Below are 23,960 nucleotides of genomic sequence, written 5' to 3' on the forward strand. Positions count from 1 at the left end.
CTCCACTCTTGCATTTCATCTTGAAGTGCAAGAGTGGATGTAGCATTTTTCAGTGCATAATAAATTTCTTTTTTTCATTTGCAGCAATAATGTAAAGATCATTGTTATTGGTAACTCGAGATAATGTAACATAAACTAGTTGTTCGTGACATTTCTTGTATTCATAAACTACAGAATTGAGAGTACCTCCCTGAGATTTATGGATGGTAATAACACAAGCCAATATTAGTGGAAAATAATTTCATTTAGTGGAGATTGTTCTGTTGTTATTCAACGAAACACTCGTGCTTCTTCTTGTGATCAGTACAGCTTCTAAATTGATTTCTCGAGCCATGGCAAACCGATGCGCCTTCGTTCTAGCAAGTCGACACACAACAGGTTATCCTGGAAATTTCAACCAAACCAAATATTTAATAGAATTAGTCTCTTCATCATATTCAATACATGCCAATTTTCCTAAAGACCCATTAGCCAGACCATCGGACACTAAAATATTAGTGATTATGAAGTGTGGTTTGCCAATAAGTAAAGAAAGTTCATACAGTAATCCACCGGTGTCTAATACTGCCATTTTATGCAGTTTTTGTTGCACATGAGCCTCACATTCTGCACCCGACAAATGTCTTGAGCAATCGACATAACGTTGAAAGTGCTGCACCCGCTGTATGTGAAATGGATACAAGCTGTGCTCACATAATGTTCGCCATACTCTTGTCTGTGGAACATATTTGAAAAATAAATCATTCACAGATTTATTTTTCAAATATGGGAAACTGTGTAAGCGGTGCAACCTGAAATTGATGAAATTGTCAAAAAAATATATAAATTCTTTAAAATGTTTAACATGTTTGGATTATTTTTATTCCTAAAACCCTTTAACGTCATCCAAGCCAAGGATGTTTTCACATAAAATAAAAATCTTTCATGCATACAGGGTACACACACTGCTCCTTTTTTTTTTTTTTGTCTTTTATGCTGTATGTTTGTTTTAATGTCACTGTTCATTTAAAATTTTCATTTATTATACCAAATATATTTATGTACTATATATTTACTTTTGTTTACTGCTATTTATACAAGGTGATTCAGGAGGAATAGTAAATATTTTGGGAGGTTATAGCATCGATTATTCTGAGTAGAAAAAAAGTTCATATAAACATGTGTCCAATTCTCAATGGATATGGAGATACAGCTGTTTGAAACTGGCACACACAAAGCCATTATGAGAGATATTAAAGAACGATAATGACTTATTGTTTGTATTTATTGACATTTAGAATGATACAAAACACAAATAATTGACAATTTTTTTACAGTTCACAATAAATGTTTGAAAATCCCACTGCCAACCTCAGTGCACTCTGCAACTCTTGTGGTAATATGACGTGTTGTTCTTCTGAGATTGTCTTGGCATTCCTTTGAGGGCAGCAGTATCCAAAATGCCAGCTAGCAATTCATCTCTTGTATTCACCTTTTCTTTGTATACTGTGCTTTTCATCCATCCCCACAAACAAAAATCTAATATAGTTAGGTCTGGAGACCTTGGTGGCCAATGAAACGGACCACCGCAGCCATTCCATCGTTCAGGGAAAGTTTGATTTAGATATTGTATCACCAAACTGGTATAATGTCATGCTGAAAGTACGTACCAATCCTTGTAGCCAAGGGAACATCCTCCAATAGTAGTGGAAGTTCGTTTTGCAAAAATTCTAGGTAAATGGGCCCCTGTAAGACGATTTGCAACACAACAGGCCCAATCAACTGATTGTCAGTGATATCGCACCATATGTTTACAGAGAAGTGATGTTGAAAATTTGTTTCTACGGTGGCATGTGGATTTTTGTCTGACCACCTATGAGAGTTACGGGTGTTGTTGATACCGTCACTGGTGAAAGTAGCTTCATCGCTGAACAGTATTAATGGAATTAATCAGCGATTAGCATTTACCCACTGACAAAATTCCAATCGCTGGGTGTTGTCTCCTGGTTGAAAGTGTTGCACTCGCTGTATGTGAAATGGATACAAGCTGTGCTCATGTAATGTTCGCCATACTCTTGTCTGTGGAACATCGATACGCGTAGAAATTCTTCGTGTGCTAATAGTAGGACTATGTTCTACCGACTGAAATATGTGTTCTATTTCATCCACATTTTGTTCATTTGCACATTCAGAAGAAATATGAGTGTTGAGAACTGTACCAGTGTCATTATTTTGGTGTAAATGCTCTTGAATCCAGTATTCTGCGGTTAGGAAACTGTCGACAGTATTCTCTACAAGCAGTAGTAGCGCTTCCACCACAAAAACCATAGACAAACACCATATTGGCATATTCAGCATGTGTGAAGATGTGTGGCATTTTTAACAATACTTCTAACACCAGACAGCATCAGGTTATAACAGCTTCTAGGTCACATCTGATTCAGGAAGCTGTGCATGCCAGTTTCAAACAGCTGTATCGCCTTATCCATTTAGAATTGGATAAGAACTTTTTTACTCAGAATAATCGATACTATAACCTCCCAAAATATTTACTATTCCTCCTGAATCATCCTGTATATGTATGCACTCTCAAATCACCATATCTTTAATTATTATTTTTAAATTAATAGGAAATTTACTGTCCCTTGATGAATGACTTTCACAGAACTCATCCCTTTTATAAATTACTCTATACTCTATTTTTAGCAGCAAAAATAACTATAGTATATATTACATTAAAGGAATATTTTTCCCATGGATATTCTCATGGCAAGGAATAATAATATCTAGATGTTATGACTCCAAAAAATACTGTCCTGGAACTGCTATTTGCTTGGCTTTGGTGCCACAAATCCCTTCATTTGGTTCCTTTTTTTGGATAATAAGGTTACTCTTACTACAGATATTAATAAAGGTAAAACAATGTATGGGAGTTCGACTTTTACAGAATCAATCAAAAAAAAATTTTTTTTGTACAATTTTTATCCTCTGTATCATATGCTCCCCATTGCAGAAGTTATTGATCTAGCTGCCTCTTAAGTTTTAACAGACTTCCAACCTCAACCACCCAGAAATGCATTTTATTCCATTGATTTACATCATCATGATCACATATAAACTTTTTTGGGTTGATTGGCCAGCATTTTGATGCCTAGTGTATTTGTTCATATTATCCAATATAACGTAAGAATTAAGAATAGAATTATCAAATTCATTTTGAACTTTCTTGCCAAAAAAATATATATTAAGTATTGCATGCAGTGCAACAGTACACCTTCTCCTGCTTTTTTTTTTTTTTTTGAATAAAAAGGGGTCTCTCAAGAATATTTCAAGGGATTGTGCTGGATGATAATAAATAAAAACTATCCCCCCAGTAAAGAGGCGGAAGTTACAGAATGGTAGTGAATTTTAGTTTGCTTGAAAAGGGTTTGTCAGCCTTAGAAGTTGAGAAATATTAGTGCAGATTAATCATTCATTTTATTGTAATACTGTATACGTATAGGAAAAACTGAAATTAGAAATCTGTCGTAGAATAAAACAGATATTTAAGAAATAAAGCAGATGTTAGAATGAATTTTTAGTTTAGCCTACTTTAATAATGAAAAATACAGATTATGTATTTTTTTGAATGAACATTATTTAAAAATTAAATTTTTGAACAGGGGACAGCTGATAATTCAATTTATGCAGTAATCACTTAAAATACATATCAAGTTGTGTATATTTGTTTGTTTATAGATACATGAAGTGGATAAGAAAAAGAAGTCAGAAAGAAATCTCCTTTATATTAGTACTGGTGAAAAAACCTTCAATAATGATGAAACACTCCCCAGCCTCCCTGTTCCATCCCTTCATCAAACATTAGAAAAATACCTTGACTCAGGTAATAATTATTTCAACATCTGTTATTAAAAGAGCTATGTAAAAATGAAAAGATGTGATAATAATTAAAGGTACCAAAACTTATTTGAAGATGCAGCGGCTAAAAATAGTAAGAAAATACAAAGAAAAAAAACGAGCTCCAAATTTTTACATAGTTTAATTTCCTTTTTGGAAATTAAGTTTTTGTTAATTCACCTTTTGATGTTGAGACACTAACTCTATTAATTATAGTATGTATGTATGTATGTATATAATATAATATGAACAGCCACGCAAGTGTACAAAATATACATATATTTTGTACACCTGCATGCAGCCTTTTTAACAAACCTGAATATATATATCATCCCCTGCTAGATCCTACACTAATTTAGCGTCAGTAGCATTTTCTAACAAATGCTTCTCTTAATTATATCATCAAATTAGAAAGGGAAGGAAAAAGAGACCTACATAGTAATTAACCAAAAGTTAAACTATCCAAATTAATCGCTCTTCTACTAGGTGAAATAATTAATTCTGAAAGTACAGTACATTACATTTTTAGGTAACTAAAACTGTTACCATATGAAAAAATATATATAATAATAATTAAAAATTGAATACAAAAGCCTACTTTTTCCTTAAGACTATAAATCTGTGAGGGTGATGTGATACTGCTGTCTATATTATGCAAGAAGGCTTACAGAATTACATCCCACAGATCATCGGTCTAAAATAAACTAAAATGAAAAAAAAGAAAAATTAAAAAATTAAGCAAACCATAGGCTTTGTTTCTTCAGGGGAAACACCCAGACCAGTTGATACCCAAAAAGGCTATATTTCCATAGTGAATTTCTGAAAAGCACCAAGCGTTCACTGGTTCCCCTATACAACTCAGAATCATGTGATTGTGTCTAACTCCTATGCTCGTTTCTTTTGCTCAAGTAAACTTAATCCACCAGTCATCCATTTTGTCATCTTACATTTATGGAACTTGACCAGTAGTAATAATGTAGTTGTGGCTTTGAGGATAAATCCCTTGAATAGGTCCAATAACATATTTGTATCTGATGATATCAGCATGAATTGTTGAGGAGGCTTCCATCCTGCAGTGGGTTGATAATGGCTGCACTTTACTTTTTTTTTTTTACCATACAGTAGTCTCTCCAGTTAATCAAGAAGAAATATCTCATTTCCATTATAGTCCCCTCTCATGAAATTGAAGTCCTCATTTTTGCCTTTGACCAAAATGAGGACTTCATTGCTTTTGACACTTATAACTATAAGGTGTGCCTTATAGTTATAAGTGTTATCCTATATGATCCTAGACTATTGGCGGATTTTAGTTCTCTTGCAGTTTCTCTTTCGGTGGTTAAGATAATTAATGGTTGCACACACAAGCACTCTTAGGGCACATTTGTGCAACCATTTTAGCCCATATGGTCAAAATTTGAATGTTACTTTACACGAAATCCCAAGAACTCTTATAGTAATACTACTGACTGAATGGATTTTAATTAAATTTCACCATGGTTTGAAAAAAATCCCAAGGAGAAAATATTAGTCAATCCAGTTATATGTACCTAACATCAAAATGTATATACCTTTCGTTGGTTTGGAAAGTTGCCAATTAAACAACATATTGTCTCCATCTCATTGATTGGTTTATGATATTACAAGTGAGAATGACAGTTAAATATACATAAACTTAATTTCTCTTCCATAATGTGACTCAGAAACTAATGGTTACTAATTATCTTCATTGTATATAAATACTAATTATCTCAGTATTTGTATATAAAGCATATGGCAAGACCTTTGGATAAATAAATTAATGTAATCTAAGTTAATTAAATTAACTGATGTTTGGTTACATAAACTAAATTAAACTAAACCTTGGTTAAATAATCATGCTTTATATGATGAGTGTTCTTTTCATATAATTAATCAACTTATGGTAACTCACCTATCTCTGTTCCATGCCCAGACTTTAGATCTTTTCAGTTTTGACTTGAATCATTGAATATTTTTTAATTGGAAAAGTGTAGGTGTAAAAAAAGTGTTGGTACCAACCAGTATGTGATTTTCCTGTAGAATTTAGATTTTTTTTCTTCAATAATACTTGCTGTGTAATGCTCTTTGTTAGAATTGAGGTATATAGGAAATAATTTGCTTTGATAAAAGATTCTGTTTCTAAAGGTATTATTTGTTCCTATTATTCACAGTAGTGTCCAAATAAAGAACATAATTTGAAACTACACCATTTTAAACTACTTTTTTGTTTTCTTATTTTTTTATTTATTTATTTATTTTCATTCTTATTGTGGATTATAGCATGACACAGAGCGAAATGGAGACAGAATAAATAATGACAAGTTTAATATTAGTTGGAAAACACACATATATTAAATTAAATACATACAATAGTATGAATCAGAGCTGTAATACTCAGTACGTTCTACGTTGATATTAATATTTGTAAAATAATAAGAGGAGTTTACCTCAATATAGTACATAGAACATTTCTATAGAAGTGTTCTATGTACTATATTGAGGAAAACTCCTCTTATTATTTTACAAATATTAAATACATACAAAAGCTTTTGGTTAGTTTGTTAACCTTCATCAGTCAAACTGACAGTTAAAGGTTTGGAACATAAGGACGTGTACTGCCAGTCATGTATATGAACTGCGTGATGTGATAGATAATCGTTGGACGTTGAGGCCTGTGGCTGTGGCACACGTGAACGTTGCCAACGTTTGTTATTCATCAAAATAGTTGCTTCAGTGATAGGATGGACACGACATCCACTGCTCCTGTTTGACTGAGGTATTAGAGCATGTCATGTTTGACTCCAACCAGATGCATTGCTGGTAGTGGCGGGACGTATCTACAGTCATGACATCATGGTGTGGGTCAATGTTGTGGTGGGTTGACCAGAAGTGTTCGGCAATGGTTGAGTGTTCTATGTCCACCAAGCGGATGGCTCTTTCATGTTCCGAAAGACGTTTTCCGAGCAGTCTCCCAGTTTCCCCAATGTAGAAGCTAGTGCAGTCATGGCAAGAGATGCGGTAGACTAGATCACTTTGTAGTAAGGTGGGAACCGGTGTTTTCACTTTAGAGATGAGGGATTGTAACTTTCTGCCTGAGAGTTGTACACATTTTATCCCATGTGATTTTAGGACCCTAGAAACCTGTTGTGATAGGTTTGGGTAGTATGGGATAAAGGCTCTCGTGGTTGAGTCGTTACCTTGGATGTTCCTGTTGGTCGCTATGTGGTCATGTGTCAAGGGTGGTGGGATAGCCACACCTCGCAAGATCCGCCTTGACTTTAGCAATCTCAGTGCGCCTCTCATCTACAGAACTAGAGTGGGTCCAGGCACGGGTTAACAAGTTTCGTGCAGTGGCAAGAAGATGGCTGCGCGCATGTGCGGACCATAAACACGTCATTCGCGTAGCGACACCGAAAGGTAATAGGATCTAGTACATTCATAAATGCACAACCCTCTAATTCTTCCATCGTGACATTTGGCGTGACTGAACTAACTGGGGAACCCATGGCTGTGCCGTGCACCTGTTGGTAAATGAAGTCGTTGAACATAATTGCACCACCTGTTAAGCACAATCTGAGGGCAGTGGAGATAATGTCTAGTGACTGTACTGTCGTAAACTAATGTGTGCTGGCCAATATACGAACTTCCGGTCAGCACACGTGTGCGCAGCCATCTTCTTGCCACTGGACAAACCTTGTTAACCCGTGCCTGGACCCACTCTAGTTCTGTAGATGAGAGGTGCACCGAGATTGCTAAAGCCAAGGCGGATCTTGCAAAGTGTGGCTATCCCACCAGTACCCTCGACAGGTGTGACCTACAGACACGTGACCACATAGCGACCAACAGAAGGCGCCTCCGCAGCCAGGTGGGCAGGAGCAGCAGTGCGTAGCACACGCTTCTTGATTAGACTGAGGTTCGAGCCCGTGACCACCAAATACGGAGGATGCAGAAAGGTCAGGGAATGACCACCGCATATCCCCGGAGCAATATGGCCTTAGCTGCTAATGCTTCTAAAAACCAAATAACAAACAAACCAACAGGAACATCCAAGGTAATGACTCAACCGCGAGTGCCTTTATCCCATACTACCCAAACCTATCACAACAGGTTTCTAGGGTCCTAAAATCACATGGGATAAAATGCGTGCTGGTTCCCACCTTACTACAAAGTGGTCTAGTCTACCACATCTCTTGCCATGACTGCACTAGCTGCTACATTGGGGAACATGAAAGAGCCATCCGCTTAGCGGACATAGAACACTCGGCCATTGCTGAACACTTCTGGTCAACCCACACCACGATGTCGTGATTGTAGATAGGTCCAGCCACTACTGGCAACGTGCCTGGTTGGAGTCGTTGAACATCACATGCTGTAATGCCTCAGTCAACAGGAGCAGTGGATGTTGTGTCCACCCTATCATTGAAGCAACCATTTTGATGAATTACAAACTTTGGCAATGTTCACGTGCGTGACAGCCACAGGCTTCAACATCCAACAATTAACCATTACATCACGCAGTTCATATACGTGACTGGCAGTACACGCCCTCATGTTCCACACTCTTAACTGTCAGTTTGACTGATGAAGGTTAACAAACTAACCGAAAGCTTTTGTATGTATTTAATTTAATATATGTGTGTTTTCCAATTAATATTAAACTTGTCATTATTTATTCTGTCTCCATTTTGCTCTGTGTCATGCAATAATCCACAATAATAATAATGAATCCAGAGTGCACAACCCTTCTTAATCATATCTTATTATTTAAAAAAAAATTTTTTTTTGTGCAATTTAACATCACTCCTACTCATGTAACTTTTTGCTATGTCTACTGCAGGGTTAAAGAAGTTTCTGGTTTTTATTATTTAAAACTTTCTTAAGGTTGTAAAAAAATGTAATTCCCACCAGTTCCTTGCTGTGGTTCATAATCATCAGTCTTTGAAGAGCAGTTCCTAATTTTAATAGAGTTTGGAAAATTATGATTGCAGTGAACAAAATTAAAATTATTATTTTGGTATCAGTGCTTGCTGTGTAGCCTGTAGAAATGTGTGTTCACAACCTGATTTGCATGTTGTGCAGTCTGTAAATGGAAAAATTTGTGGGGGAAATTCTACTCTGTCTGAGGGCAGAGAAAGTAGAGAGATAGATTTCAGAAATTCTTCCAGTTATTGCAGTAATCAAACTCAGACCTCTCTAAATGAATTGAATAGCAATGTATCGTATAGACTAAGCTGCCATGAAGGACTTCCAGTGAAAATGATCATATTTTGCAAAGGAAAGTGCATGTTTTAAGTGGTATTTCGTTTTGGAATTTTGTATTTAGTTGCAGTAGGCAGCTGATAATATAAATAGCATTTACTGTATTTGAAAATAACTTATTATTCTCTTTTGTTTTCAGAAATTAGGAGAATTTATATGACCCTATTATTTCTGAAAGAATACTGAGATTTAAATGTTTCTTTGATGAATCGAAAAATTGATGCTCTTTTATGTCTTTTGAAAGCTGCCTTGTTCACTCTGAATACATGCATGAACCAACACTCAAGATCGATATGCAAGTTAATTCCCAACTTCACCAAACTAACTTTTTTTTATTTATTTCTTAATTTTTTATTATTTGTCAAGAACAAGAAATAAACCTTTCTCTCTGTATTTATTTGAAAATTATGTTCTACAGGAATTCAAGCACATAAGTTAGTACGTTTCTTCTTGTCTCACAATTTACCTTTTGTGTTAACAACAGCAGCAAACTTTTGTGTTAACAACAGCAGTAACCTTTTGTGTTATGTGGGCATCATAATCTTGTTTGATTTTACCTGTTAATTATGCTGTTTTTTTTTTTTTTTTGTGTTTTACATGTTTTTAGATAATTTCACTACCCAGTTAGTGTTAGTCATTAGCTGCTTATTAATATATATATATATATGTGTGTGTGTGCTTTATTTTAGTAAAAGCTCATGTTAGTGATGAGGAGTATGAGATAACAGAGGCTCTTGTTCGAAAATTTGAATCAGGGGTTGGAAGTGAATTGCACCAAAAATTAATAGAGCGTGCAGTGCACCAACGAAACTGGGTAAGGCCATTATACAGATCTGTAATAAGCATTTTTTTATAATATATACAGGGTGTCTCAAAAATATTGGTACAAATGTTTAGGGAAGGTAGGTAACATCTAAAGGAATGTGAATCGCATAGGAACCCATAACCTAGAAACGTCACCGTAAGTCGGTAGATGGCGTGGTAGTCACTGCATGAAGAGCATGCATCGATATACGAATTGTGAGCTGGCAGACATGCACCTAGTGTATGGATTAGCAGAGGACAATGGACGAGCCGCTCAACGAATTTATGGAGAACGCTTCCCAGACAGACATGTACCGAACCACCGTTTGTTTGTGTGTGCATCAAAATTTGTGCGATTATGGGTCATTTAGAGATAACAGGATTAGTGTGGGCAGACCACGTTCGACGCGAACTCCTTCCATGGAAGAAAGTGTGTTGAATGCTGTCCAGAATAACCCTACTACCAGCGCATGTGCCGTTGCCTCTGCCTTAGGAGTGTCTCGTTGCAGTGTACAGTGTGTCTGGCACGACGATTCCTTACATCCCTTTCATCTCCAAAGGATTCAGTTACTGCTCTCCCAAGATCATCCTGCACGTGTGGATTTTGCGCAGTGGTTTCTCCAAGAAAGTGTTCAAGACTTGAATTTTCCAGCCTATGTTTTGTTCACGGATGAGGCTTATTTCACTCGGGAAGGCTTATTCAATCAGCACAATGCTCATGTGTGGGCTCCGACAACCCACACAGTGTGCGCCTCCATGCGGCACAACATCGTTTCGCAATAAATGTGTGGGCAGGTATGGCTGGTGACTGCTTAGTCAGCCCATACTTGTTACCATCCCGCATGAACTCGGCTAAATATCGGATCTTTCTTGAACAAGTTCTATCAGGGTTACTTGACGATGTTCCAGCAAATGTGAGACGCAACATTTGGTTTCAACATGACGGGGCGCCTGCCCATTATGGAAGATGTGTTCGTGACCATTTGAACAGGCGTTTTGGGCGTCGATGGATTGACCATGGTGGACCCGTTGCCTGGCCCCCACGCTCACCTGATTTATCGAGCCTTGATTTCTTTCTATGGGGGAGCCCCAAATCTATCGTGTATGAATCACCTGTGGAGGCGGAAATGGATCTCGTGGCAAGACTCGTCTGCGCTGCTGCTACTGTCGAAGAAACTCCAGGTGTGTTCGACCGTGTCCGCCAATCCATGCTGCGTCAGAGTCACGCATGCATCGCGTCTCATGGTGGAACCTTCGAGCATCTGTTGTAACATCACAAAATGCATCCATCTTGTACTCCATTGTTAATATTATGTCAAATAAATGTTTGCCACTAATTACTGTTGTAAAGTAGTAGCAGAGGCACAAGAAGCAGAAATGACACACTGTCGTGTGTCATTTCTGCTTCTTGTGCCTTTGCTACTACTTTCCCGTGATGTTTCCGGTTATGGGTTCCTATGCAATTCACATTCCTTTAGATGTTACCTACCTCCCCTAAATGTTTGTACCAATATTTTTGAGACGCCCTGTATAATTTTAAATATGACTGTGTATTTTACTAGGTGTATATTTTTGAATTTTGAGTTTAATTTATGATTGGTACTAAAGAAATGTATTATCAAATGATCACCATAAATATACTGTTGCTCTCTAGTTAAGGCATGTCTAAATGCCTGAAATAGGCAGGCCTTCAAGGTGACAGTAATATAATCGCAAATATAAGATGTTGCAATTGATGGAGTTAACAGACTTCCAGCATGGAATGATAATAGGATTCCACATAAGCAGTTGATCTGTAAGTGACATTTCAATGGCACTGAGGTCACCGGATCAATGATTTGTGATGTGATCTGTAAATGGACATGATCTGGTGCTGCAACCATCATGAAACAACCTAGAAAACCTTTTAAACTAGTGGAATGCAGCAGGAGATCCCCTCAAAGAATTAAATTGAAATCTAGCAAATTACTCTTTCCTGTGCATATAAGATTCAAGTTTTATTCTAGTATTTTTGAAAACAACAACACTGGCTTATATTGTATATATTTGTGTATACTTATGCTGTCATCATTATTATCAACAAATGCTGTTAACATTATTAACAAATGCCTCTTCCTTCCTTCCACTTTCCATGGGATAAAATGTCATCATATGGCATATTGCACATTTTTTCCCCCCTTAATCAGATTTTTTTTTTTTTTTTTTTATCAGGAAGCCATCAGATCTCTCTACCAATAAGCCTTCTTCCAATAGAAAACAGCATGTGACTTTAATTTATTTTAAGCCCCACGTTTGAATTCAATTCCAGATCAACAATCAATAACTAAAATGGTAATGGCTGCTCTGTGAAGCCTTTTATAATTAAAAAAAATTCATTCATCTAAATAATACTGATGTTTCATATTGTAATACACAAAAATATAAGAGGTGTGGCAATAAGGTTTCCAGACTGATCTGTTGTGATCATATTCAATGAGTTTGAAAATAAACAGAAGTGGTATGTTGTAATTCAAACTTCCTCCAACAGATGGTAGTACAGAGATTGTCCAGTAGGCCAAAAGGTTTCAAGTCACAACCAGTTTCATTAATAGTGTTAACTTTTCCATGCCATGATTTTGCAGTGGAACAATGAACGAATATCACATTTTCCTTTAAACTGGGAAAATTGGCAACAGAAGCATATCAAATATTAAAACCTGTTCGTGGCAATGAAAAGTTAAGTTGTATCAGCGTGTTTGAATGGTATAAGCGATTCAAAGATGTGAGGATGTTCGTGATGACCCAGAAATGGGCATCCATCAACCTCTCAGAATGAGGACAGAGTTACAAAAATTTATGGCAAGAGATCATTATTTGGCCCTTAGAATGATGGCTGATGAGTTGGATATGTATAAGGGGGAAAATTCATCAAATTCTGTATGAAGATTTAGGGAAAAGGTTGGTCTATGCAAAATTTGTGCTGCACAGCCTCCAGATGAGCAAAGCAATGAGGAGTGTCATCATGCAAAGACTTCATCAAGATTTGTCAAGACAATCCTAAATTTCTTTACTCTTTTGTGACTGAAGATGGGTGTTGGATGAATATTTCGGTATGACCTGGAGACTAAGTGTCAGAGCATGCAGTGGACTTCAAAATCATCACCAAGGCCCAAAAGGTTTTGTTTACAGAAGTCCAGGATCAAGGTGATGCTGATCGTATTTTTCAACAAACTGTGTAATTCACAAGGAATTTGTACTTGAAGGGGAGAAAATAAATGTCTTGTTTTATGCACAGGCACTTCAAAGGTGATTGAAGTGCAATTTTGAGAAAAAGGCAGTTGGTTCTTGTTGCACGACAATGCCTCTACCCATTTTGTACTTGTTGTGAGGATGTTTCTAATGAAACCTGTTATTTTACAGATCAACCATCTGCCCTACTCTCCAAATCTACCAAATCTACTCCTTTTTCCAAAGGTGAAAATTGCCCTCGAAGGAAAGAGATTTCAGGATGTTGAAGACATAAAGAAAAATGCAACTGTCCAACTGAACATCATCTCTTTGGACGCCTTCACTGACTCTTTACAGAAATTTTTAGAATGGTATAATAAGTACATTCAATCAGGTGGTGATTACTTTGAATAAAAATAAAACCATTTTTGAGCTCCTTCAGTGTTCTTTTTATTGTACCAGTCCACCAACTTTATTGTCACACCCTGTAAATTATTGTTCTTTATTGTTTATTTTCCCTTACCCAACTATAAGCCATTATTTTTTTTTAAACCCTAGACTGTTATATAAACTATAACCCCACAAAAGGACACCCTCTCTTTATAATACAATAATAAAAATTTAAAAAAAAATCATACATTATATTTTAGATACTCTGTGTTTTTGTTATGATAGGTTATCAAGTATTAAAAACTTGATGCAAACTACAAGTATTACCAACTTGATAATGTAGTGATATATGGCAGGGAATAAATATATTTCCTTATAATTCCCAAATTGTAATAGAATGAATAGTGTTGAAAAGGATATGAGGTGCTACTGTTTACAAATTTACTCTGTTCTGTAACAAGATATACTGTAATTGACAAATACAGTAGCAAAATACAGGGTATCTATAAATTATTCTTTTGATTCTGAAACTCAATTTAAATTTTATTGTATTAGGTATCTTGAAATGATTTGCTGCAGTTATCAAAGCAACTGAATGAGTTTTTTCTCATATTGTTGGCAGTCTTTATCCCAGTAAGCATTGCAACAGTATAGCATTAAATGGGTGACAATGCAGGAGAAAGCAGTGTGTGCATTTTGGCCAAGGGATATCAAATCTCCAGTGACTGTAGAGATACGTTTTTAACAGGAATTCCAGAAAGATCCACCTATGGAACAATCAGTGAGGCAATGGTTGAAACAGTTTCAAGAAAAATCAGTGTGTTGCACCAGAAAGAAGCAGGTAGACCTAGTGTATCTGCAAATAAAGTTTCTTCATGTAAACACTTCCTGGAACTAGTCCAGGAAGTGTTTACATGAAGTCCTACAAAATCCATCCACTGGACAAGCCTGTAGCTGCAAATACTGCAGGCAACGTTGCACAGGGTGGTTTGCAAGAAATTGAAACTTTATACTTATAAAGTACAAATTGTTCAGGAAATTAAGTGCCACAACATGCTGAAAAAAAAGCCGTGAGTTAGGGTTGAATTTGAGTGTCTGCAATTCTGCCCCGATAGGAGGAAGTATATGATGAGAGCCTTGTCAATCAATTCGGCCCTGGAGAGATTGTGCAAGGCTCAAGGGGTAGAATTTTTCTCAGCCTGGTCTGTGCTTATTAACAGGAGAGATTGCTTCTACAGGAATGGGATACACTTAAATAGAAAGGGTGCAAGAATATTTGCTGATGCTATCAAGGCACAGTTAGATGGGTCGTAAAACTGCTAGATTGCGGGGGGGATACACGGACTAATAGATTAACAGTAGCCGCTGGCAGAGATAAAAGTGATTCTTGCACTACTTCTATTGAAATGCAATCGAGCAGCACCTGGAAAGCAAGGCAATGGGAATTTCCTGGACTGCTGGGAGTCATAGTGGAACAAGTAAATACATGGGCTGTGTTAGGCTAACTAAGAGTAGAAACAGGTGCATGTATACTTGCATGTACACTAATGCTAGGAGTATAGTTAATAAATTCGATGAGCTTGAAGTGCTAGTCAAGACATCAAAGGCAGATATTGTTGGGATATCAGAGATATGGTGTCACACAGACATAAGCAGTGCAGAACTGGAATTTGGGGAGTACAATGTGTACAGAAAGGATAGACAGGACAGGAAGGGAGGAGGGGTTATGCTGTTAGTTAAGAAACACATAAAATCTAAGGAAGTTCATCCAATTGATGTGGGTGGACAGTGCAATGTTGAGTCTGTTTGGTGTGACATAAGCACTGGGAAAGGAAAAACGAGAGTAGGTGTGTGTTATAGGCCTAATGAATCTGATGATTATAATGAGCAATTGTGCAGAGAAATAGAGCGGGCCAGTAAATTAGAGTGTCTTATAATGGGGAATTTTAATTTCCCGGATATTGACTGGAAATTGTGGGTTGGTCACTCACACACTAGCAATGCTTTTGTGGATTTATTGAATGATTGTTTTCTACAGCAGCATTGTTAGGGCAATGGTCAGTCCACACCTTGAGTACTGCATACAGGTCTGCAGGTCTCATTTTAGGAAGGATGTAGAGCTGCTGGAACAAGAACAGAGAACGGCAATGAGATTGGTGAGAGAACCAAGGGGTGCTCTTACGAAGAAAGGCTTAAGTTTTGCAAATTACAGTGTCTGCAGACTTGGCACCTGCGAGGTGATCTGATTGAGGTGTATAAAGCCTTGAATGGTTTGAGCATACTCAATGCAGATGGGATTCTTCCTCTTGCTCAGAATAATTACCTGAGAAGGCATAAATTCAAATCGAGGAAAGATGGTTATAGGCTAGATGTGCAGAAGTTTGCCTTTAGCCAGCGGGTGGTTGATTGCTGGAACGAACTTCTGCCTGTCGTTGTAGAAGTTGATAGCTTAAATAGATTCAAGGCAGAACTTGGCAAACATTTGGAGTGAGTGGATGGGTGAAATAAGGGGTATTTTTTTTTTGTTTTTTTTTTTTTTTTGGCTGATGCTATATAAGCTTGCTTTCTTGCATTATGTGCCTTTGCTAATGCTAATTAACTGTTCACATTCTCAACCATATAAACAAAGATGAGCACTTTCTGGAAAAAGTTGTTTTCAGTGATGAAGCAACATTCCACCTGACTGGTAAAGTTAACAGACATAATTATCATATATGGAGATCCAAAAATCTCTATACAGTTTGTGAATACGAGTGTGATAGTTCCACGGTAAACATGTAGTGTGCACTTCCCTTCAGCCATGTGATTGGGCCATTTTTCTTCCACAACAACACTATGAACTTCACAAATTACCTAAATATGTTCAAATTGTATGTTTCACCTCAGATATGATGCAAGAAAGCAAGCTTATACAGCATAAGCTGTGGTGGGGGGGGGGAACACCCTTTCCATTTCACCTATCCATATGCTCCAAAGGTTTGTCCAGTTTTAGCAACTTCCATGACAACAGATGGAAGTTTGTTCCAGTAATCATCCACACGCTAGCTAAAGGCAAATTTCTGCACATCTATTCTACAACTGTCTTTCCTCATTTTGAATTTATGCCCCCTTAAGTGCGTAATCTGAGAAAGAGAAATAATCCCATCAGCATTGAGCTTGCTCAAACCATTCAAAGCCTTATACAACTCAGTCAGATCACCTCACAGGTGTCTAGCCTCCAGACACTACAATTTGCAGAACTTAAGCCTTTCTTGGTAAGAGCACCCCCTTGGTTCTCTCACCAATCTCATTGCCGTTCTCTGTTCTTGTTCCAGCAGCTCTACATCCTTCCTAAAATGAGACCTGTAGACTCAAGTACATGAGACATGCAGTACTCAAGGTGTGGACTGACCATTGCCCTAACAAAAGGGTAATCATCTTAGTGTGATTATCCTAGCAGAGTAATCCTTATCCCGGCTAGCAAAGTTCCTGTATATCATTGACAAAACCACATGAGCTGCTCTGGCAGCCTGTTTGTACTGCTCTGATAACTTCATATCTGACTGCACAATTACCAACAGATCTTTTTTTTTTTTTTTTTTTTTCTCCACTATGCTGAATGTAGTACTGCACAGTTGGTACTTTGATCTGTGGTTACTGCTACTTATATGCAGTACTTTGCATTTGTGAAGGTTAAACTTCAGTTGCCACTTCTCAGCCCATCTGCTCAACTTTTCTAGATCCTGTTGCTGTAGCATACAGTCTTTTCTGTCATAATCCTGCCAACCTTTGTATCGTCTGAAAACTTGGACATTAAACCTGATATACCTTCATTAATATTATTGATAAGTATACAAAACAAATGTGCCTCACACCAAACTGTGTGGACTCCACTAATAACATTAACCCACGAAGAGCAGTGTCCATTGATTACTACTCTGTCTTCTCCCACTCAACTATCCCTTTATCCATAGCAGCAGCTTGCCCTTAATGCCCTACTGCCCCAATTTGTACAGCAGTCTTTTATGTGCAATAGTATCAAAAGCTTTCTTGAAATACAAGTATTTGATTTTAGAATTATTTTTTGCATCTAGTTCCTTTGTGACCACATCATTAGTATCCAATCAAAATGGTCAGGCAAGATTTCCCCTTAACAAATCCATGCTGTGTCTGTATACACTGAGATTGTCTAGATGAGCTTGCAATGCTTCTTTAACCAGTGATTCCATTATTTTACCCAGAACAGAAGTTAAATTAGCAGGTCTGTAATTACTAGTGTTACCCTTTGATCCCTCCCTTCATGAATTGGGGATACATTTGTACATCATCAGTCCATGCAGTCCTCCCCTGAATCTAAAGATGCTGTCATAATTATGGCTAAGGGTTTGCTTAATTGCTTTGCTGCCTCTCTGAATATAACTGGATAGAACCGGTACACCCCAGGTGCCTTTCTTATGTTTAATTTCAACAATTTCTGCTCCACTTTCCTCTCACTTATTACAAAGTCAAATAGCTGACTGTTAGAGTTTGATAAACTTCTTTTCTCAACTTGCCTACAGAATTCCTCATGTATGAATGTAGATGCAGAATACTCATTCAGTTTGTCAGCTACCTTAGTAGGATCACCAACAGTTGAACCATCGATATCAATATGACCAATCTTATTCATCCCCTTCCTTTTAGAGGTTATATAAGTAAAGAAGTATTTGCTGTTTTTCTTAGCATCCCTTGCCAAAGATTTCTCTTAATCTGCCTTTACTTGTCTAACTTCTTTTGTGACTGTATTGCCGACTAGCTTATATCTACCATAGGCTTCTGTGTTATCTGATAATTTATATGCATCCAGTGCATTTTTCTTCTATGCTGCGAATCTCAATAGTTCATCTGACATCCATTTAGGCCTAAACCTTGAACAGTATTTCTTAATTGGTATGAAAAGCCTAGTAGCTTCCACAATTAATTCCTTGAATGCTTTCCATTTGGTATTTGCTGTTGGTAATATCATCAGTTGGTCCCACTGTATTGAATTTAAAAAGAGTCTGAGACCACTGTAGTCATCTTTATGGAAGCAAAAACTCTTCCCTTTACCCCTGATGGTAGTAATATCTTTAAGTAAATCCCACATTAGTACACTGTGATCACTGCTACCTAGTAGTTCCTTTATCTGCAGATTCTTAATGCATGAATAATCACTGCAGATAATCAGATCAAGAGTATTATTCCTCTTGTTGCCTCTCAAATATGCTGCTGTTGAAAACAATCATCCAGTAAATCCACAAAAGTCTTGCTAGTGTTCGAGTGAGCAACCACAAGTTTCAGTCAATATCTGGAAAGTTAATATCTCCCATTATAAGAAATTCTGATTTACTGGCCCACTCTGTTTCTCTGTACAGTTGTTAATTATACTCATTAGACCTATAACACATTCTACTCTCATTTTTGCTTTTCCACTGCTTATGTGACACAAACTGACAGAACTGTGTTCTCTCAGAAAATGGGCACCTCCACACTGGAGCTTGTATGTGTGCGATTTTCTCAATAAAAAATTTTCTAACGAATGGATTAGCAATTCTATGGCCTGCCTCCACATTCCCCATATATCACACCTATGGATTTATTTGTATGTTGCTATGTAAAGGACAAGGTGTGTGCAAAAAAAGTTAATGTCACAGAGTTAAAAGTCCAGATTGAACAGTCAGTGACTTCCCGTTCTCACTTCCTCCTTTTCCAAAATACTTGGAATGAAATCGTCTACAGTCATGACATTCGCTACTAAAGTTGCCCATAAGAAATTTTACTGAAATGTATTTGTGTGAAAATAAATTCTGTTAGTTGCTTTATTTAAATTCAACAAACCATTTTACAATACCTATTATAGTAAAATTTTAATCAAGTTTCATAATCAGGTGAATAATTTATGGACACTCTGTAGTACTCAGAGCTTTCTTTTGTGAGAAAGCATAGAGTACTATTTTGTGAGTTTTTCATGTATGATTAGCTTAATTTTTATTTAATCCCTAGTTGAAGTGAGATAGGGGGGAAAAACACAAATCTTTTTTTTTTTTTTTTATGTAAACCCCAAACACGAGAGGTATTAGAACCTATAGTACTTAGTGCTGTGCTTGGGTTAGAGGTTGAGAAGACAAAAGAAGATATTTGTTGACATTGGACTTGAACTTCTGTAGATTGTAATTTTCAGAAAATACGTATGAAGGAAGGTTGTTCCAGAAAACGGTAGTTGAATGAATAAACGAGGAAGATGAAAAGTTGGTCCTGTGAGTTTGAAGTTGGACAGTAAATGGATGTTGGCTGGTGGTGGCACGTGTTCAGACTGTTTTGAAAGAGAGAGCGGGAATTATAGAAGCCAATTCAGAAGAACAGTGCCCATGGAAGTATCTGTAGAAGAGGCATGCAGCAGAAACAGTGCGTCTATGAGAAAGCGAGTGGAGAGACTCTGTTAGAGGTGAATCATTAATTAACCTAACTGCCCTCTTCGGAATGGAATCAAGAAGCCTGAGAGAGGTTTTGGGGGCACTACCCCACATTTGGGAACAATATTGCATGGCAGGGCAGATTTGCAATTTATACAGAGTGAGAAGCTGTTTGAGAAGAAAAGTAATGCTGAGAGCGAAAGAGAACACCAAGTTTTTTTAGATGCAGAGGAAGCAATATTTGTAATGAGCTTGTGCCAAGAGAGATTAGAAGTCAGGGTAATCCCCAAAAGAGATATATCATTTTGCCTAGAAATCGGAGTGTCACTAAAGATAAGCATAGGAGCAAAAGAATCCTTTTTGGGAGATATAAGACAAGACTGATTTTTATAAGGGTTGAAATCAACTAAGTTGTCTTTGCCCCACTGGAGAATTACCTGAAGATCGGCATTTAAGGAATTGGTAGCAGATTTTCAAGAAGTTGAAGCTGATTGAGCAGGACAAGGTTTCTCAAAATGGAAAGTGTAATGTGATGTGCTACCATTGGCAAAACTATGGATAGGATTTCCAGTCAATGGAAGAAGGTCATTAATATACAAGAGGAAAAGAGTGGGAGAAAGAACTGAACCTTAGGGGACACAGGTGTTAATGGAGAAGTTAGAAGACAGAGAGCCATCTACCATCACCCCCAGTGAGCTATCAGAGAGAAAACTGGATAACCAATTACTAAAAACAGTTGGCAAACTATAAGATGGAAGCTTGTTTAGAAGACCTTTATGCCAAACATCATCGAAAGCCTTTGAGATGTCAAGAGCAACTACTTGTGTTTCACCGAACCTTTCCATTGAATTAGTCCATAAATGGGTAACATAAGCCAGAATATCACCAGTGGATCGACACTGATGGAATCCATACTGGCAATTGTTGATCAGATGGAAGGTTTCTAGGTAGTTTAAGAGTTGGCAGTTAATTGATTTCTCCATTACTTTAGAAAGAATAGAAGTAATTGCAATGGGACGATAATTGGATAGGAGGGATTTGTCACCCTTTTTAGAATCTGGCTGGATATGGGCAAATTTCCAAGCAGAAGGAAAAACACCTTTGGAATAAGAATGTAAAAAAAGCGGCAAAGAATAGGAGTAAGTTGAGGAGCACGGGTTTTGAGAACAAGTGGAGCAATACCATCGGGACCTGGAGCTTTCTTAGCATCAAGATTCATCAAAATCCTTCTGACATCCTTTTGACGGAAGACCACAAGAGGCATCGAATAGAATGTGTTGGGAATGGTGGGAGGTGTTTTACCAAGGTCATTAATACATGAGTTAGAAGAAAAATGGGATGCTGCAGGTCAGCTTTATCCTTGGCTGAAGTGACAACAGAACCATCTAGTTTGGACAGAGGTGGGAGCAGAGATGGGCAAAAGTTGCTGCCAATAGCTTTGGCAAGAGACAAGAATGCTCGGCTACCATTAGGGCAAGAAGCAAGTTTTCTGCTCTTAGCCTGTTCAAACTCTAGTTTGGACTGATTAATAACTGCTTTACAATTGTTGCGAGCTTTGGTGTAGGCAGAAAATGAAACTGGAGAATTAGAAACAAGCCAGATACAATTACATTTTTACATTCTTATCTTGAACAGCCTTAGCACATTTATTGGAAAACCTAGGTTTAGAGAAAGGATGAGATTTTAAAGTGGAGTGTGGGATAAAGGATTCCATTCCTGCAAGAATAATTTCACTGACACGATCTGAGCAATCGTTGACATCAGAAGTTTTGAAACAGTAATCCGACCAAGGAAAAGAAGAAAAAAAGTCTCTCAGGTCATCCCATTTTGCATTCTTGTAATGCCAAACGATATGTGGTTGGGAATAGCCATGAGATAAAGATCCCATTGGAGAAGAGACAATCACCAAGTTGTGATCTGAAGTGCCTAAAGGACCTCTCACTTCAACCGTGTACTTAGAAGGGTTGTTTGTGGGAAAAAGATGAAGCATGTTGGCTGTATGATTATGTTTGTCCGGTATTCTTGTAGGTAAATGAACAATCTGTGCAAGGTCATTGGTAATTGCAAAAGCCTCAGCATCTCGACCAGCAGGGTCGGTGTGACTAGAAAATGGAAGCCAGCTGGAGTTGTGAACATTAAAATCACCAAGGAAAATTACCTCACTGTTAGGAAAGTTGGACTGGAGAAAGTCAAGTTGCAAAGAGAGGAAGTCAAAGAGTTCCAAGTGATTAGTGGAGTTGGGAGAACGGTAGAGACAACAGATGAATTTGACACAATGAGGTAGAGAGATTTTAAGCCAGAGAGGAGATTCCAAATTTCCAAGTCTCTGACAGGGAATATCAAAACGGACATATGCACAAGTACCACCTTTGAGGCGAAAGGAATCATACAGCGAATAATTTGGGCAACTGAGATGAGCAGTAGTTGAATCAACCGATAACTGAGAATCTGTCAGAAAAAGTACATGGGGTTTGGCAGACTGCAAGTGGAAATGGATATCGTTAAGATTAGAATGAGACCACGTATATTTGTAAAATGAATTAGGAAGTGCTTGGGAGGTTTAGATCTTTTCGCAGATAAGCTTGCTCTATTAGTTTGACAATTCATGGTGTATTCAATAGTAAGAAAAAGTGGGTGGGACATGCTGTATGAAGTAATGAAATTTTTGGATATGGCGTACACATGGTAAGAATATACCCAGATCCTTGACATAACGTGGCCTCTACAATTCTCTCTCTCTCTCCGCATACACACTACTCGGACTCCCTCCAGTCACTATCTGGCAGAGTAGAGGTAGCAAGATTATACACTAGCTGATCCGGAAGCCTCCTAGTGAGTTACCAATAGGTTCAGTCCGGTGTACTAACTAGCGGCTGGCCTGGGAACACCATTTTAGAGCTGTACCCTCGAAATGTAAGGAATATCGGATCTCGCTATGATGTTCATCATAACGTCAAAAGTCATCAATCATACTGCATGATGGAAGAGATAGGGAAGGGTTGACCAGAACTTAGCTCTAGAGACTAAACATGGGTTCCACCACTTCAAGCCTCCTATAAGCAAAGTGATGGTATTGCACCGTTTGACGAGAATCATCTACCACCATCTACTGTAATTAGTTTAAGATAAGTTCTGTTGTTTGTAAAAATTTACTCTGTAACTGCATAATGCAAATATAAAAAATATAATGCAAAGGTGAATCTAGTAGTTCAGTTTCCAAACTTCACATTTGGAAACAACCACTAAGAACAAAGGTAATTTTTATTGAATTATCTTTGTTCCCTTCCTATCAAGGGAAACCATTGCAGTAGCTGGTTCATATCGTGGGATATAAATGTTTACTTTTTGGCAGTTTCTGTTATGAAATTAGTGTTTTGCCATAAATTAATTTTATTTTTTTTTTTTATTCCATCTTAGGGTTTGTGGTCACATCCATTTTATATCCAAAACTGTAGTGTAGAAGGTGTAGTGTACATATTGAGGTTGCAGTGTAATATGAGAAAAAATTACAGTGCTAGTATACTATGTTAAAGGCAAATAATTAGAATATATTTACCTAAGTTTGAAGAATCTATGAAAAGCACATTGCAAGAAGAATATTGCATGTGATTGAAGAGGTATAAAATGTCCAAAAAAGTGAATATTGTTTTGATTAAAAGTCAGCAGTATTTTTAAATAAACAGATTTGTATATTCTGTTGTCTGAGGTACAGACTGGATTTTCCAGAATTATCCACTTTCAGTTTAGGAAGTTTTTTCTGGGTAAGCTACAGTTTATCAATGAAAATTGCTTTACTGTTAATTGTTACTTTTGTAATATTTAAATTTATCTCCCTTCAAAGGGATAGCTGTTGCTTTAATGAAATTTGCATTGATCAAATCTTGTGTGGACTGCCCAAATCTTATTGGAGGACAATTGTTGAAATTGCATCAATTTATTACTTTATTTTGGAACATCCATCTTTGAGGGAATCTCTATTCCACAAGAGCTGCAAAG

The 23,960-nt window shown here is 37.2% G+C and overlaps 1 protein-coding gene across 2 annotated transcripts in view; it reads left to right on the forward strand.

The window, feature by feature from the left end:
- The window catches only part of CROT (Carnitine O-octanoyltransferase), a 196,704-nt gene that overhangs the window by 66,927 nt on the left and 105,817 nt on the right, over nt 1-23,960 (forward strand). For both annotated transcript variants that reach the window (XM_090384007.1, XM_090384008.1), the window contains exons 2-3: nt 3,718-3,862; nt 9,843-9,967. In XM_090384007.1, the coding sequence (XP_090240133.1) occupies nt 3,718-3,862; nt 9,843-9,967 (270 nt within the window). The remainder of the gene's footprint in view (nt 1-3,717; nt 3,863-9,842; nt 9,968-23,960) is intronic.

The sequence above is a fragment of the Mastigoproctus giganteus genome, chromosome 10 (genome assembly GCF_048544385.1).
Source record: "Mastigoproctus giganteus isolate SK-2022 chromosome 10, ASM4854438v1, whole genome shotgun sequence".
NCBI lineage: Eukaryota > Metazoa > Arthropoda > Arachnida > Uropygi > Thelyphonidae > Mastigoproctus > Mastigoproctus giganteus.